This window comes from Urocitellus parryii, chromosome X (assembly GCF_045843805.1).
Source record: "Urocitellus parryii isolate mUroPar1 chromosome X, mUroPar1.hap1, whole genome shotgun sequence".
In the NCBI taxonomy this organism is placed as follows: domain Eukaryota; kingdom Metazoa; phylum Chordata; class Mammalia; order Rodentia; family Sciuridae; genus Urocitellus; species Urocitellus parryii.
The window spans coordinates 86,575,402-86,593,108 of record NC_135547.1 but is presented as its reverse complement, the minus strand read 5'-3'; the positions used below and the strand labels follow the sequence as shown (position 1 = coordinate 86,593,108).

Genomic DNA, 17,707 nt, shown 5'->3' with positions numbered 1-17,707 from the left:
CCACACTCCTGACTTAGCCACTAGAGTAGCTGGGATTATAGGCATGTGCAACACCCAGTTTGTTTGTTTGTTTTGGTACCAGGGATTGAACCCAGGGGTGTTTAACCACTCACTCACTGAGCAACTTCCCTAGCCCTTTTTTATACTTTATTAAGAGACAGGGTCTCGCTGAGTTGTTTAAGGCCCCACTAAATTGCTAAGTGCTGGGTTTGAACTCACGATCCTCCTGCCTCAACCTCCTAAATTGCTGAGAATACAGGCATGCACCACCACACCTGGCCACAATACCCAGTTTGATCTTTTCAAATAATCAACTTTTGGCTTCACTGATTTTCTCCATTGTCTATTTAACGTTTTCCTGCTCTTCTTATTATTTCCTTTTTCATGTTTGCTTTGGGATTACTTTTCTTTTTTCCTAAGCTTGTTAATTTAAGATCCTTCTTTTTAAATATTTATATAATGGGGGCCCACTTTATGCTTTTAATATAAACTTTGTTGCTTGGCAGCTTTTAGTTTTGTTTTTTTTTTTTGGTACTGTGGAGTACCCAAGGGCACTTAACCAAAGAGCCACATCCCCAGCTCCCCTTTTTTAAAATTTGAGACACGGTATTGCTAAATTGCTTAGGGCCTGGCTAAATTGCTGAAGCTGGCTTTGAACTTGCAATCCTCCTGTGTAGGCCTCTTGAGTTGCTGGGATTGTAGGCATGTGCCACCATGCACAGCTTTGATGGCTTATTTTAAAACTGGCCCTTTCCCCTTTTATCTTCTTCTCCCCCATTTCCTAACAGTGGGAGGAAATAACATCACATTTTCCCCATTGCAGGCTAAGCTATCCTGTCCTTTACCGCTCGGAAAGCTATAACTGCCCACAAGAATAAAGAAACTCCAAACCCACATGCTGAAGCAATGACTCTCTCAAGAACACCAGGTGGATATTAACTAAGTATGTCTGTTGATAATATTTAAACACCAGCCCTCCTATTCCTCTTTTTAAAGTGCTCTGTTCCCCTGGGGGAGAATCACAGTCTCTGGGACAGGAGTCCCCTGTGTTTCTCCCTTGCTAGCTGAACAATAAAACTTTTCCTTTTTCTCAATACCTTGTCCTCATTATTGGATTGGCAACAGACAAGGATTGAGATTTTGTTATCATTGACAACTACATTAAAAAAAACACAGCTTCAAATTTCCCTCTAAGTGTTGTTCCAACTATAGCTCACAAATTTTGGTATGCTGTTTTCATTTCAAAGTATTTTCTACTGTCTCTGTGAACTTTCTCCTTTTGGACCCATTCATTACTTTGGAGTGTACATTTCCATGTATTTCAGAAGTTTATTTCTGCTATTGATTTCTAATTTTACTCCATACTGTAACAGAGGTCCACTTTATGCTTTAAATAAGGCCCATGCTGCTCTGCCATTGCAACTTATTTTTTTTTCATTTTTTAAAATATATATTTATTTTAGTTGTAAATGGACCTTTATTTTATTTATATGTGGTGCCGAGACTCGAACCCAGGGCCTCACACATGCTAGGCAAATGCTCTACCACTGAGCCACAACCCCATCCCCTTTTTTTCATTAAAAATTATTTTTTACTTGTAGTTGGACACAATACCTTTATTTTATTTATTTATTTATTTATTTATTTTTAGTGCTGAGGATGGAACCCAGCACCTTGCACTACTGATTTTTAAAACGGACATTTTTCTTTTCTTTTGTGGTTCTGGGAATCAAATCCAAAGGCTGAGCCACATTCCCAGCCCTTTTTATTTAATTTTTAAAAAAATTTTAGATGGACATAGCACCTTTATTTTATTTACCTTTATGTCGTGCTAAGGATCGAGCACTTGTACTAAGTGAGCACTCTACCAGGCAAGTGTGATACCACTGAGCTGCAATCCCAGCCCATTTTCTAGCCCTTTTTATTTTGAGACAGAGTCTTGCTAAGTTGCCCAGGCTGGTCTCAAACTTGTGATCCTCCTGCCTCACCCTTCATGCACCACTGTGCCCGGCTGATTTATGGACTAATTTATGGTAGATTCTGGAGAATGTTCTTGTGCACTTCAGAAAAATGTGTATTCTGCTCTCGTTGCTTGCAGTGTTCCACAGATGTTAGCATGCTATTTACGATATAGATTTTGTTTTTAGGCTAAGCTCCCTGAGTCCTCTGTCCCAGAGCCTGGAGTCTGTAGACCTAATAACTACCCCACATTTTTCTTGCGCAGCACCCACGGATCGGGAAATCGAGGCTCAGAAATCATTCACGTTGGTTGTCCTTTGATTTAATTATTACAAGTGTTAACTGTGGTGGTGTCATCAATCGGTCTGATAGACTTTTCTATTGCTCTGGTCTTGTTGCCAGGTCAGCGGAAAAGAGAGTCTGTTCTCAGAATCAGCTTTCGGTTGGTTCAGCCTGTAACGATCTGTGGCGGGATTGGGCAGCCTGGGTTTCACGTGGTACAGACTGGATGATGGCGGGCGCCGGGGAAGATGCACGAGCCCTCTTCAGGGCTGGCGTCCGCGCGGCGTTGGAGGCTTGGCCTGCTTTACAGGTGAGTGAGGCCACGGCAGAATCAAGGTTAAGGCCACCCGGGCAAAATAGGAATCGGCCCAGGCGAAGCGCCTGAGGCTTGGCAGCGGCGTAAGCGACAGATCATTCAGGCCACACCAGGCCAGTTCCCAAGCTGACGTGGTGGGCTTGGGCCTGTGTTCGCAGATCGCTGTAGAGAATGGATTCGGGGGCGTGCACAGCCAAGAGAAGGCGGAGTGGCTGGGGGGTGCAGTGGAGGATTACTTCATCCGCAATGGTGAGTGAATGGGAGGCAAAGCGATCTGTGTCCGGGCGTGAAGAAGAGGGGCTCCATCCTGCTAAGTACGCACTTCCTCTTTAGCGGTTGTCGGTTGGTACCTGGACCGCGGTGGAATGAACGCAGGCTTTGGAGTCAGAATTCTATCTTAAGGGGCGTGCCACGGAATCATGCTTTTGCCCTGAGCAAGGCATTTTACCTACTGAGACTCAGTTTTCTAATTCCCAAAAATGAATGTAAGAGTCTCTACCCGCAGTGCTGTCCAGTAGAATTGTGTGTCATCCATCATGTAACTTACAAACCGTTGGGCTGTGGGTGTAGCTCAGTGGTAGAACACTTGCTTATCATTCTTAAGGTCCTGGGTTCCAACCCCAGCACCACACCCACCCACCCACCCCCCACACACACCCATTTTTACTAAAGCAAAGAGAGGCACATGAAATTAATAATACATACTTTTCAATTCACATTCAAAATATTTTAGTATGCCATAAGTATAAAACATTATTGAGCCAGGGGTGGTAGTGCATGCCTGTGATCCCACTAAGTGGGGAGGCTGAGGCAGGATGATAGCAAGGTGGAGGCCAGCTTGGGCAATTTAGTGAAACCCTGTTTCCAAAGTAAAATTTTTAGAAAGATCTGGTGATGTAGCTCAGTGCCTGGGGCCCTGGATCAAGTTCCCAGTTCCACAAAAACAAAACATTATTGAAATATTTTTATGTTTTTTAGTATTAAGTGTTCAAACTCTGGTAATTTCATTTTAGCACATCTCAGTTTGGCCTAGCAGCATTTCAAGTGCTCAGTAACCACATGTGGCTATTTCCTGTCTTGAGGATTATACAAGAACAAGTGGCTCAGAAGGGGGCCTGTTGCATTCTATGGTTTTTTATAAAATTATTCATTTTTTTAGCCTTGGAGATGATATCAGACAGTCATATCTCAAGAAAGTTTACAATCTAGTGAGGGTTGTAAATGGGTAAATGGACAGTTAAAACACTGGGAGATAAGTGTTCTGATAAAGGGGAGCTTGTAATTCTAGTTACAGGGACCTTGGAGAGAGGCTTCTCAGGGAAGTGGTGATTAGACTGGGTCTTAAGGGATGAGAAGGAGTTAATTGAATAGGAGAGGCGAAGAAAATAACACTCATGAATACTGTGGTATGAGGAGATAATGTGCTATATTTGGAAAGTGACAGAGGGCTCTATTGTGAAGGAGTAGTAGAGAATGAGGCTAGAGGTAGGGAGACCTTTCCCCCCAAAGGGTAAGACCTGGAAGGCCTTATGTGCCTTTGATTTTATCCTTTAGGCCAGTGTTTGCCAAAATGCATGCTATGGAAAACTTGTCCAGTTAGATGTTCAGTGAAGAAAAAAACTTCTCCAGTCAAATTATGTAAGTTCTTTTTCTTCAGCTTCCACTTGGGAGTTACAACATAACACTCATTAACATATTGAAGACATGCATAAGGATAAGAATCACTAAGAACCCTGTTTGCCTTTGTTTTCCATTAACATTCTATGGATAGCTTCCCTTAACATCAACAGAACAGATGTTTCCCAAAGGCAAACTATGAAACACTGCAGTAGGTGGTAAAAATTTATGGGCAGGTTCTAAGGTGAGTCATAGGATGGGATTTGTTGGATAGAAAGTAACAGTATAGAACATGGAGTGAAGACAGAAAGACTGAAGGGTAGGTTGTTTTGGTCTAGAAAATGATGAGGTCTGAAGTAGGGCAATGACAATGGTCACAGAAAAGAAAGGAATGGATTATGGCATTGGAGAGTACTTGGCAGGAGAGGGGTGAGGGAAAAAGAGACAGGTTTCTGGTTTGAGTGACTGGGTGGGTGGCTTAGGTGCCTTTTGTAGAACAGAGGAACTCTGGAGGATGAGGTTTGGAGGGTAAGGTGATGAGTCTTTGGATTTGGAGGTCTGAGGCACCTGTGAAACATCTATATACATACATACTCTGAGTTGGAGACAGAGTTGGGTGATATGAGCTTTGAGTGGTAGGGAAAAGCAAGAGGCTTGATGAGTTCTCCCAGGGAGACCATAGAGACAGAAGAGAGACTGAGGAACTTGGTATAAGACATTTTTGAGTTATTCTCTAGTTCAGAAAATGTAGAGAACATTGGCCCATAAGATGACTGAAGCCCAAAGAGGAAGACTTGGCCAGAGTCCCATTATAGGATGTGATTTTAGTCATTGGAAGTGGCACATCCATTTCTTCCTAGCCCTTTGGTCTGTGGCTTCCTGTATCAATGGAGCCACAGTTGTAATAGATCTATATATTTTAAACACTTCAGCCCATGAGTGATGGATATTTACACAGATTAGGGATCTCCCCTTTGCCATTCATTGGGTTGAGTGACTTCTTATTACAGATATTCAAGGAGGGCACTACTAGAAGAGGCTGAGAGAGAAGTAAGTAGTTTATACAAGATTACATAGAAGGGAGGCCAGTTAGAATAGGCCAGATGAAAGAGAGCACTCTAGTGAATAAAAGGCTCATGGTTTGGTCTTTTACCTCCAACCAGATTCAGACCTACCAAGTACATATTGAAAAGTAATGGGCAGTTGCCTGGTCTTTGACCGAGGGTCCTATCCTTTCCTACTCAGCTGACTTGGAGCTGGATGAGGTGGAAGACTTCCTTGGGGAGCTGATGACAAATGAGTTTGATACAGTTGTGGAGGATGGGAGTCTGCCCCAGGTGAGATTATCATGGACACAACTGCTACCTCCCCTACCTGTCATCTTTCTTCTCCTCAGCCGTATGTTTTGGGCTATAACTGTTCTTTTCTTGGGTCCTGCACAAGATGCTTCTAAGACTCCTTTAGCCCAGAGGAAAAGGTCTAGTCTTTCTAGGTCTTTTCAAACCTTACATTTCTTATATTTCTTCATATATTATTCCCATCCGGGCCTGTATCTAACCCCAGTAGATTTCTACCTCTGCTATGGTTAACACTGCTCCCCCTGATGAGATTGCTCTCCCTTTGACATCTTCTGTCTTTGAAAGTCTAGTTCTAGTGCCTTTCCTACTAGGAAGCCCTCCTTTAATGCTTCAGACCCTCACCTGAGCCCTACATATGTGATTTCTTCATTAGCAAACTTCTTAGGGAGGAAATAGCCCCATTCTCTTCTGGAAAATACAACTCCTTCCACAGTCTTGCTGCAAGCACAGACTGATTATATATATATAGTAGATTCTCTGGAAAAATCTAAGCTGGTTGAGTGTTTTCTTGGTAGGTGAGCCAGCAGTTGCAGACCATGTTCCACCACTTCCAGAAGGGTGATGGGGCTGCTCTGAGGGAGATGGCCTCCCACATCACCCAAAAAAAGTGTAAAGTCAAAGCCACTGCACTCAAGGCAGCCAAAGAGACTGATGGGGATCAAGATGATGCAGACAGCGTGGAAGAGATGGAGGTGAAAGGGGTGCTCCTTGGGTGGTGGGGGGATGCAGATGTTTTCAGTTTTCTGGGGGAGGATCTAAAATCACAGAAATGATTGGGGGTGATTGTTTCTGGAGGCTGTGGTATTATCCAGAGAGGCATAGGTCACAGCCAGTCCTGGGGAAGTTGGGAGCAGAGCCTGGGTCTACAATGGCTAGTGTATTTAACACTCTATCATGTACTTCTCTTCTATTTTTTTATATTTCTTGTATTCACAGGTCACAGCTACAAATGATGGGGCCACCACAGATGGGGTCTCCCCCCAGCCTGAACCCTCTGATCCAAACTCCCAGAATATTAAGGAAGAGGATATAGTGGAAGATGGCTGGACCATTGTCCGGAGAAAGAAATGAGTGGGGCTGGAATTGGTTTGGGCCCTTGTTTGCTAGGTATTCGAAACTTATTTGTAGGGCTTTTATGGAGGGCTATAGACCTCTGGATTGGTTATACTATTCCCACCCTCTTTCTTGTTCCTCTGTGCAATTCCCTACAGGGGAAGAAAAGCCCTAAGGTTCTTGGTTTTGGGGGGTCTAAGGCACTTGGTCCATCATACCCCCTTGGGCTTTAAGTTATCTGAGTGATGAGGCCAGTTTTCCCAGCATAGTTCCTCTTGGGTGCAGTCAGTGAAGAGGAGGGATGAGTGAATGTGGGCATGGATGGAGGAGGAGCTAGACTCTGGTGGATACTAGACAGGAGGATTATGGAGAGGATGAGCCTGGGGACCAGTACTCAGTGCCAAGGGTTGGCTGGGTCAGGAATGGTGAGATGAACATGCAGATGAAAGAAAAGTTGAAGATGTAAGCAAAAGTAGCTGTGGTGCCTCTCCCTTACCCCACCCCACCCCACCACACCCAACACATAGCAACTCTTATTCCTGCTCAGAGCTTAAAACCTCCCAGGAATGCTCCCTTCCTCCAGCCCAGCCTCTCACCCCAGGTTCCCTTAGGAATTCTAAGATCTTGGCAAGGTGGTGAGCTTGGAAGAAGAGTTGGGCTATTTTCTGTCTCCTCCAACCTCTTTCCTCATTCTTTATCCCATCCCATTTAAGTTCAGGGATGAGGCTTATGACCCTAATAAATAATACCCTCTTGTTTAATCTGTGGCTTGACCTGTGAGTAGCCTTGGAATCAGCCTTTTGGGAGTTGAACTTGAGAGTTCGGCAAGGGAGTGGTTTCTGGGCCCACCCTAGTAGCCTGGTACTTTGTATAAACAAACTATATGGATGAATGGAACACAGCAGTGCTCTGAAAGTTACTGTAAGCCTGAAATAAACTGTATTTTTCTTAAAAAAAAAAAAAAACAAAGAGTATCCATTGTCCTCCCCCCTGTTCCCTTGTCCTGCCCGGTGGCCCTGCCATGGGTCTGGACGATAAAATACTGGGTAGCCTTGGAGCTGGGTAGAAGCTATAAGCCATGGGAGAGGCAGGAGGGGTCTAGTCACCACTCCACGTGGAGTTGTACACGTGAAGACACTGGCTGAGGAGGCAGGAGTGGTTTGGGGTTCCAGGGTCAGTGGCAGAGCTGGCACTTTGAATCCAGAACTCCTGCCTCTGATGCTTTTGAGGGAAATTGGGTGGAGGCAGGATCTGTGGGGTATTGTTTTTTTTTGGGGGGGGGGACAGCCTAATTCAGGTGGGTATAGCAACAGCTCCTACCCTCCCTGGAGATGGGGATTTAAAAAAATGAATATCACTGTAGGAATACTTTTTAAAAGCCCACGTTTTGTGAAAAGATGAATTAAAAAACCCAAGACCCAGCATTCGGGATTGAAAGTGCCCGTGATGGGAGTTCAAGTATTGACTGAGCTGGGAAGGAGGGGGCTGGAACCCCCCAACTGGACATGGGCAGCTAGTGTGTGGGATGGGGGCTCCCAGTTCCCCCCAAACCCTCTAGGTCTTGTCTCGGGTCTGGGGGACTTCGGGGGGTTCAGCAGTGGCTCCTGAAGCTGCCACTGGTGGCTCTTCCATCTCCCTGTCCTCGGACAGTGTGGGCCCTGGGCAGAACGTGTCCCCACGGCCTGCCCGGCCAAGCACAGCCATCCAGCGTCGCTGGAGCTCCTCTGTTTCAGGGCTGAAGTACCAGCTTAGGTGGCTCTGGGTGATCTTGAAGACGTGTCTTCTGTCGGGCCTCTCCCCTGCCTCAGGAGGCCCCACCTCGAAGCCAATGAGGGGCAGGCTGCGCTGGGCTTTCACATCCTGTGGAGGAGGGATAGGGCTGGGATCACCTGGGGGCTGGACATTCCCCTTTGCCCCAACTTATAACGGGTTTTGCATGTGCTCCCCTTTTTCTTCCCCTGCTCAAGAAGATTTCCTTGGTTAGGGGCCATAGTGCGTGCCTATAACCCAGTAATTCAGAAGACGGAGTCAGGAAGATCAAAAGTCTGAGGCCAATCTCAGCAACTTAGTGAGATCCTATCTCAAATATTACATAAGGACTAGGGATCTCAGTGGTAAAGCATCCCTGAGATCAATCCCTAGTACCAAAAAGAAAAAAAAAATTACTTGGCCTTATTGTAACCAATAGGAAAATGTTTGAACTGGGGCTAGAATGCAGGCTGCTTCAAATACCCGTTTCCTCCCGCACCCCAAAATAGCTGGGCTTGTCTCTTTGGCACAGTGTTTTCAGGACTTTGTCTAGGTCATTGCCCCTATTTACATGCTTTTCCCCACTCCAAATTGAACCTAGTAGTGCCCTGTCTTCACTCCTGATTCTTCCAGAAAGCCAGCTTCCACCCCAAATTCACCTGTTTTCCCTACATGCCTTGGCCCACAACACTCCTTGTCTCTAGTCAGTCTTTGTCACACAAGGGTGGGAATTCTAACTTTCCCTTAGGTAGTCACCCTATCCCCCCAAGGCCAAGGAAAGGTCAAAGGACTGGAGAGAAGGTGGCTAGCCTGATTTTGCCAGGTGGCTGAAAAGACCCAAAGGAATAGGATGCACACCTGAGGGGCTCCGTAGATGTACAGCACCAAGGGTTCATTCTCAGGGACCACGAACCATGCCTTGTGCCATCCTTTCCCACCCTTCTCCATGTAGTGCAGGAAGCTGCAGATGACACTGTTCTCTGCTGCCACGGAGGCCTGTTTCTATATCAGAGACATGGGGTGGTGTCAATGTTGATAGAAGGCCTAGCCTGACTCCTCTTGGCTTAAAGAGCCCCTTAGAGTATAGATTCCTATTCCCATGTCTTAGAGGAAAACAGTGAAGCTCAGGTGGCAGAATTGATTTGCCTGGTGCCACCCAGAAAGTCAGGTAGAGTCAGAATTCAAAGCTAGGCTTATCTGTCTGGCTCAGGCCAGGGCTGCTGCTTCTAGAACCAGGGAAGAGGGGGGTATAGTTCTCAGTAGGGGCATCTAATAAATGTCTGTCAGGCACTCTTACTTCTGTCAGTCTATTTATTCAAGTCATTCACACATTCATACCTCACCTTTTTTCATCTTTCGTCACATTCATTTGTACACTCAAGAGGCAATCTAGCATTATGGTTAAGGGGTGGGTAGGTGGGTGGTAAATGTAGTCTGGCTCAGAATTCCAGCTCTAGATGAAAATGGTCTTGGAAGGAGAGCACAGAGGGCTGTTATAAACATCAAATGAATTAATACATGTAAATATTTAGGATAGTTCCTAGCACAGAGTAAGCACTCTAGGTGTTAAATAATAGTTTGTAAAAACAAACCCTTGGGCTGGGGTTGTGGCTAAGCAGCAGAGTGCTTGCCTAGCACATGCAAGGCCCTGGGTTTGATCCTCAGCACCACATAAAAATAAATAAATAAAGATATTGTGTCCAACTAAAAAATAAATATTAAAAAAACCCCATGTATACATGTACATGTGCCTAGAAAGATGGGAAGGATTGATGTTAGCAGTTGTGTCTAGGTAAAAGGAATATAGTATTTTGTTGCTTTTTGTTTATGCTGTCTTATTTAGCCTACTTTGTAATGAGAAAAGGCAGTTTGTTAATTGAAAAAAATCTTAGGCATGCATGGTGGTACGTGCCTATAGTGACAGGTACTTGAGAGACTGAGGCAGCTTTTCCAAGTTCAAGGCCAACCTGGGGAACATAGCCAGACCCTGTCTCAAAAACAATATAAGCCAGGCGCAGTGGTGCATGCCTATAATCCCAGCAGCTCAGGAGGCTGAGACAGGAGAATCGCAAGTTCAAAGTCAGCCTCAGCAATGGCGAGGTGCTAAGCAACTCAGACCCTGTCTCTAAATAAAATACAAAATAGGGCTGGAGATGTGGCTCTGTAGGCTAGTGCCCCTGAGTTTAATCCCTGGTACCAATCAAACAAACAAAAAGCAACACAAAACTCTAGCTTTGTCACTCACTGGCTATGTAATGGGCAAATAATCTCTCTGGGGCTCAGTTTCCTTGTTTGAAAACTAGGGATATTAATAGCATGAGGTAGGTTAGTTACTGTGAGGATTAAATGTGTAAAGCATTTCGAAATAATTACTGTGTTTCATTCACTCTTGCACTCATTTTATTCACTCCAAGCCTGGATCACTTGATCAACAGACGCACATCACACCCTAGTATTTTAGAGATTCCCAGGCTTCCTCAATCATACTAGCTAGGTGGCTGATGCCCACTTGTGGGATATTTGGTTAGGGGCCTGGCTCTTACCTCTAGGATGGATCTCCGGCGCTGAGGTGTATGCTGGCTGCAGGCTGGACTGCTCCCAGGCACCCCATGCAAGGCCACGTAGCAGTCAGTGCACACACGGTTGGAGCGGTTGTTGTCATAGATAAGGCGGGCCCGGAACTCGGAGCACTTCCCACAAACCACCTGGGGTGGCAAGTGGGCAAGAGCAGCCTGATTCCAGTGGGCCTTCCCCTTCAATGTATCAACTCCCACAGCAGACTTGCAGCCTCCCCCGACTTGGAGGGTGCCCACTTATAAGTGAGTCTTTGGGCTGTCAGCCCTAACCCTCCTGAGCTCCGCCCCCGCCTCCCAACACTCACATGCCCGCAGGCCTTGCAGTGGTGCCTGCGTTTGGTGATGGAATTGAAGGGCTCCTGACAGCGCATGCACATGGTGACTTCCTTTTCCCGGATGGGCGTAGGTGCCCGCTTCCCAAGATCCACGTTCTAGGGGGAGGGCCAGTTCCCAGGTCAGAGACAGTTCTTCCTCTGCCCAGTCCAACCAGCCCTTGTTCCTGCCCCAAGGCTTAGATCATCACAGCGGGGTTGGGGGGGGGGGGCGGGCAGCAGACAGTCAGAAGCCCTGCCTTTGAGTCTGGCTCTGCTCCTATCTCACTGTGTGTCTTTTCCTTTGGGGGCCCTAGTTTCCCCACTGATATTTCTGTGGCCCTACCAACAGAAGACTGCACATTGACTCCAGAAGGGGAGTGGATCATTGCAAGGGAAGGTGGGAATTTGGAGGCCTGGATAGGGTCCCAGTATAGGAGGAGAGGTTAGGGACTCTTACTGGAGAGTTGGGGGGTGTGTCTTCATCTTCCCTATTTGTTGAGTTCAACAGTTTGAAGGTCTCCAGCGTCTGCTCATGCTTCAGGAGGGTGGAGTTGATGGCCTGGTGAGGGAGGATCAAAAAATGAGAGATCAGATTGCCCTACAAGCCACCCATTTCCATCCTCACCTCTCCTTCCTATGCTATCCTGGAGTCAGAAAACTTGAGTTCTGTCCCTGCTAGGCATATGACCTTGAGCAAATTCCTCCCAATCCAAGTCTCAGTGTTATAATTATAAAATGAGGGAGGGGAGCAATAATTGAAAAACCAGGGGCCAGCTTTTCTGGCCCCTGTCTGGGCATAAGGTTTTATAGGGCTTGACTCACCAGGATCACACCCTCAAAGAAGACAGTTTTCTAACAGAAGAATTTGTAAGATTCTGTTTAACCTCTGGACCTCAGTTTGCTTATCTATAATATGGGAATGCTAAAATTCGTTGGAAGGCAAGTGTCCAAGGCCATAGTGTTCAGATGTGTTTTGGGGAAGAGGCCACCAACCCCTATGACACCTGTTAATACTTTCCCAGCCCCCACCACAAAGTCTTCTTGGATGTTACCTGGACCCAGTCTTTCTTCTCCTCCTCTGTCCTTGGGGGAAAAAAGATGTTGGGTTAGGCAGGTCAACAAAAAGCAATTGGAACAAAAAAAAAAAGCAACTGGAGAGTTGGGAATATAGCTCAGTGGAAGAATGCTTGCCTAGCAGGCATACATGAGACTCTGGGTTTGATCCCCAGCACTGTTGGGGGAAAGGCAACAACAATGACAACAACAACAACAAAAGCAACTGGTGTGGCAAAGAGCCAGTGTTTTAGAATTAGACAGACCTGGGTTTGACTATCTTCTTCACTTATTACTATGTGACTGGGGACCTGCCCCAGCCTGAAGTTTGGATGGGGGTTTTTAAGGAAACTTTCCTCAGGGAGGTGCAAGGGTTAATGTAAAGGAATAAGGGTGAAGTGGGTGTGAGTATGGAACATACACAAAACCACATCAATAATTCCCTGTGGCTGGAATGTCAAGTTTGAGAAAGGAAGCAGTTTATTTTGTTTTCATTTGTAACATAAAGATGATTATCACTCTTTGTGTTGTTCTTAGCATAACTGAGGTGAAAGATAAAATGTCAACCAATGTGAGGTTTTCCTCCCTTTGCCTTCTTCCTGGACTCTCCTGTCTGCCCTCCATTCTCTCAGGTCTCTGCCCTGGTATAGCTTCATCAACTGCTCACTAGGAATAGGACCCCAAACTCTTGCTGCCTTCTATCTGGCCTATTTTAATTTCTTTCCTCATCCACACACTCTAGACATCAAAAACATTCTTCCAATATGAAAGTTCAATTATATCCCTAGAAACACTTCGTGAAAAAGTAAGGATGTAAGTCAATATTTAGCTCCAAGAATGTCCACTGCAAGGCATTTTTATTATAGTAAAAACTGGAAGCAGTTTAAGCATCTGACAATAGAGATCAGGTTAAAACAAAACAGATCATCCATGTCATTACTACAAGAAGACATTAGCTGGGCATGGTGGTGCACACATGTAATCCCAGCAGCTCAGGAGGTTGAGCCATAAGGAAGTTCAAGGCCAGCCTCAGCCACTTAGTGAGGTCTTAAGCAATTTAGTGAGACCCTGTCTCAAAAAATAAAAGGGGGCTAGGAATGTGGCTCAGAGCTTAAGCACCCTGGGTTCAATCTCTGGTACCCCCCCCCAAAAATTAATGGGGATGTGGCTCAGCCCTTGTCTGGCATGGTGAGGCCCTGGGATTGATCCCCAGCACAGAGAGAAAGAGAGAAAGAAAAAGAGCTGGGGAGAGGGAGAGGGAGAGGGAGAAGAGAGCTATTAATGGTATAGAATATTTATAATATGTTGAATGAAAAGAACACATATAAAATTATCTAATATCCAATATCCTATTTTTTTTGGCACTGGGGATTGAACTCAAGTGCACTCTACCCCTGATCCTATTTTATTTCAAATTTTGAGCAGGGTCTCACCAAGTTGCTTATGGCCTTGCTAAATTGCAGAGGCTGGCCTTGAACTTGCAATCCTCCTGCTTTAGCCTCTGGAGTTGCTGGGGTTACAGGTTGTACACTACCATGCCTGCATGTGTCAAACTCTTGAGGGGGGATGTGTAATGATGTTTGTAATTTATTTTTAAACACATTTAAAAAACAAATCACTTGGCTTGGTAGATGAATAGAATGATAGATAGATACGTGATAAAGTAAATATAGTACAATGTTAACACTTTTATAATCCAAATGGTGGGTTTATGAGTGTTCACTGGGCAATTCTACCAATTTTCTGTATTTTGGAAAACTTTCATAATAAAATGTGGAAAGAAAAGGTCATGGGTTATGCCTATGTGGTAGGGTTCTAGGGAGAATTTTTACTTTATTCTGATGGCTATTTATGTATATTTTCTAATTTATAATTTCTTTGCAGTGAAAAAGCATTGCTTTTTTTGGGGGGGGGGGTACTGGGGATTGAACTCAGGGGCACTTGACCACTGAGCCACATCCCCAGCCCTATTTTGTCTTTTATTTAGAGACAGAATCTCACTGAGTTGCTTAGCACCTCACCATTGCTGAGGCTGGCTTTGAAATCCCAATCCTCCTGTCTTAGCCTCCAAAGCTGCTGGAATTACAGGTGTGCACCACTGCACCTGGCTTTCTTTTGTTTTTTAAGAACCAAAATAGTATTTTTGGCCATTCATGCTGAATTATATAGGGATAAAATTTCATGATTTTTGTAATTTAGTTTAAAATGACTCATGTCAGTGCATGCTTATAGTCCCAACTACTTAAGAGGCTGAGGCAGGAGGATTATTTGAACCTAGCAGTTTGAGGCCTAGGAAACATAGTGAGACCCTGCCTTGAAAAACAAAAACACAGCTGGGTGCAGTGACGCATGCCTGTGATCCCAGTGGCTTGGGAGGCTAAGGCAGGAATCTTGTGAGTTCAAAGCCAGTCTCAGCAATTTAGCAAGGCACTTAGCAACTCAGGACACCCTGTCCCTAATAAAATAAAAAAAAAAAAATCTGGGGATGTGGCTCAGTGATTAAGCATCCCTGGGTTCAATCTCCAGTACCAAACAAAACAAAACAAAACAAACAAAACACAAAACAAAAAACAAACAACAAGAAAGCAAAAACCCCAAACCAAATTATATTAAACCAAAAAAGATATAGATGGCAAAATGTCCATAGTTGTCTCTCTCTCTCTTTCTCTCTTTGTGGTACTGGGAATGGAACTCAGGACCTCATGGATGCTAGGCAAGTGCTCTACCACTTGTTGCATTTGACTTGGTGATTCTAAGCCCTGGTGCACAAATTGAAATAACCTGGGGAGCTTTTAAAACTCCCCATTTTTTAAGGCTACATCCTAGAATAATTAAATCAGAATCTCTGGATGTGGCTCCCAGCTATCAATATTTACTATAAGCTCCTCAGTTGATTCCAAGAGTTGCCAAGGTTGAGAACCAGTTGTCCAAATTGTGAGCATATGGGTGCTTGTTATAGTTCTACTTTTCTTGATACTTGAAAATTTTCATTAAAAAAATAATAAGGGCAGTAAAAGCAGCTGCAAAGCCAACTTTCCATACCTTCCTGTTGCCACTAGGAGGAAACCCTACACTGCTTGGTCCAGTGATCTCTGCAGCCCCCTCCCTCTCTGTAGTCAACGTGTCCCTGTCACGTGGCTTGTCATTCTTTCAGATGTGTCTGTTTTGCTCCTGCTGTCCCTGCTGCAGGCCTCAGGGAGGCTCTCTCAGGCTCCTTCAGTTTCAAGGACCAAGTCTCAGCTAGCTTTACTCTCAGTTTACACTCATCTCTGTTCTGTCTCAATGCAGTCCCTCCACACAGCCTGTCAGAGGCAGGTCATCTGCTGAGGTGAATCTATTCTCCAGTCCTGGCCATGAACTTCATATCCCTTTCCTTAGAAGGCAGCCTAGACAGTGGTTGAGGGTGTGGACATTAGACTCAAGTGGCCTGAGCTCCAATTCCAGCTCTGTTCCTTTACAGCTGTGGGATCTGGGGCAACACTGTTTTGTGCCTCAGTTTCCTCATCTGTAAAATGGGTTGATGGCAATCATAGCCGAAGTAGCTACTTGAAAAAAGTGTTGTTGAAAGGAAGGACTTCAACTAGACAGTTCAATTAAGTTAAAATAGTACCTGGCACAAGAGTAAGATTTTATGAAATATAATCTATTAATATAAACATCCACATAGAGGATAGATATCAAAGCCCCTCTGTTAAAAGGCTCAACACTTTACTCATGCTATTACTTTTACAATTTTATTTTATTTTATTACTGTTATTATTTGCAGTACTGGGGATTGAACCCAGGGACACTTAACCACTAAGTTACATTCCCTAGACTGTTTTCTTTTTCTCTTTTTTTGGTACTGGGAATTTAACCAGTGCTTAAACACTGAGCCACATCACCAGCCCTATTTATTTGTTTATTTATTTATGTATCTATTCATTTATTATTTTGGGACAAGATCTCACTAAGTTGCTTAGGACCCTGATAAGTTGCTGAGACTAGCTTTGGACTTGTGATCCTCCTTTCTCAGCCTCCTGGGTCACTTGGATTATAGGAGTATGACAATGTGCTCATTACATCTAAGGTTCAATTCAATCCTTGTCTAGCAAATCTCATTTAAAGCTGTTTTTCCCAAACCAGGCTTCTATCGTGGAACACACATTGCATTTAGTTATTTTCCTTAAGTCTGTGAATCTGCAATAAACTATCTGTGGTGCTATTATTGTATGTTAGAGTTAGTATTCTACTCTTCCCTGTCCTCTGACAGAACCCACCAGAAGAAATTCTTGTTTGAATCCGGGAGAGCTTATTCTTTCTCCAAAAGCCCCCCCACTGGCAGGAGTGCTGACTTTCCCCACACCAGTAAGTACTTATCCTTAGTCCAAATATCATCTAGCTCTCAGGGGTGGCCCACATTGCAGAAGAGCAAGCCTGCATCTTTGGGGAAAGGTGGTCATCCTTTCTCTAGAATAATCTCCAGGCCTGGAATACCTAAGCATATCTTAAGGAGAAGGCTGTAAGGAAGGCATAGGCAAAGGCAGGTACCTGGCCTGGAGCTCCAGGGAGCGCTGCTTTCCTGACACCAGGAAGGTCCGAGGCAGATTGAGGTTGGAGCTCTCCTTTAGCTGAATGGAAGGAGAAAGGGTAGTGGTAAGGCCTACTGAGCTCCCTAGAGCCCTAGTCTTCTGCACTTATACACACAGGCTTATGTTCAAAGCTAGCACGTCTTTGTTCTTCCCAACACCAACACCCCAGGCTGGATTCCCATTTCCCACCTCCTGGTGCTCACCTCCATGCCATCTACATCAATGCGTGCCCGCACGCTAAACTTCTGGCCAAGGAGCCGCAGCCTGGGCACGCAGTAAAGGAGGCGGTCGTTGAACTAGGAAGGAAAAGGTTTGGGATGTATGTGCAGGAGACCTAGTGGGGATGTGGCCTGGCTCCCCACCCTTATGGGACTTCCAAAGCTTTATTGTTGAGGACTCAAGGCAATAGATGGAGGAAAGAAAGCCCAGATTGGGATCAGGGTTTGCAAAGAAAGAGCCTAGGCATGTGAGTCACTTTCTAGTGGGTGACCTTGTTCAAGTCATTTATCTCTAAGTCTTAGTTACATCATCTGTAAAGAAGAAAAAAATAATTCATAACATAGATAGTGATAATACAAGATACCATAGGAAAGAAAGTCTGGCTGGAGGCATATTCTTGAGTACCATGTCAACATGAATGGGGATCTGGCATGCCTACCCACAACTCTACACCTGGCACTTACTAGTATGAGGTATCGGTCTTGAGTGGTCCCATTCTTCGCTGACAGCTTAAGGATGTGGCCTTCTTTTATGAGCTCTTTGGTGGGGCTGACAATGTCTTCCTCACCCCCTAGCAACTCATATACCTTCAGCAGCTTGTGCATTCGCTCCTGGAAGGAGACAGTGAGCAAAAGGGAAG

The 17,707-nt window shown here is 44.9% G+C and overlaps 2 protein-coding genes across 3 annotated transcripts in view; one reads left to right on the top strand and one right to left on the bottom strand.

Moving 5' to 3' along the window:
* The first annotated feature begins 2,467 nt into the window (after positions 1-2,467).
* Positions 2,468-7,538, top strand: Tsr2 (TSR2 ribosome maturation factor). Of its 2 annotated transcripts, XM_077793886.1 has the most exons (5): positions 2,468-2,551; positions 2,716-2,806; positions 5,420-5,511; positions 6,048-6,224; positions 6,469-7,538. In XM_077793886.1, the coding sequence occupies exons 1-5, from the start codon at positions 2,468-2,470 to the stop codon at positions 6,601-6,603; spliced, it is 579 nt and encodes a 192-aa protein (XP_077650012.1). In that variant the 3' UTR covers positions 6,604-7,538. The 2 variants fall into 2 exon arrangements, with proteins under 2 accessions (XP_077650012.1, XP_077650013.1); XM_077793887.1 differs by lacking the exons at positions 2,468-2,551; positions 2,716-2,806 and adding an exon at positions 4,119-4,195.
* A 368-nt stretch (positions 7,539-7,906) lies between these two features.
* Fgd1 (FYVE, RhoGEF and PH domain containing 1) overlaps positions 7,907-17,707 on the bottom strand; it is a 42,064-nt gene continuing 32,263 nt past the window's right edge. Inside the window, exons 10-18 of the mRNA XM_026407432.2 lie at positions 17,532-17,678; positions 17,052-17,144; positions 16,808-16,887; positions 12,277-12,307; positions 11,682-11,783; positions 11,216-11,341; positions 10,878-11,039; positions 9,193-9,336; positions 7,907-8,445 (exon numbers count right to left, since the gene is read on the bottom strand). Of these exons, the coding sequence (XP_026263217.1) occupies positions 8,140-8,445; positions 9,193-9,336; positions 10,878-11,039; positions 11,216-11,341; positions 11,682-11,783; positions 12,277-12,307; positions 16,808-16,887; positions 17,052-17,144; positions 17,532-17,678 (1,191 nt within the window). The 3' untranslated portion in view covers positions 7,907-8,139. The remainder of the gene's footprint in view (positions 8,446-9,192; positions 9,337-10,877; positions 11,040-11,215; positions 11,342-11,681; positions 11,784-12,276; positions 12,308-16,807; positions 16,888-17,051; positions 17,145-17,531; positions 17,679-17,707) is intronic.

Bases quoted from the DNA above. Each gene is read 5' to 3' on its own strand.
- Tsr2 (XM_077793886.1), top strand. From the start codon at position 2,468: ATGATGGCGGGCGCCGGGGAAGATGCACGAGCCCTCTTCAGGGCTGGC. The intron at 2,552-2,715 runs GTGAGTGAGGCC...CTGTGTTCGCAG, and splicing joins AGGCTTGGCCTGCTTTACAG to ATCGCTGTAGAGAATGGATT. The intron at 2,807-5,419 runs GTGAGTGAATGG...TTTCCTACTCAG, and splicing joins GGATTACTTCATCCGCAATG to CTGACTTGGAGCTGGATGAG.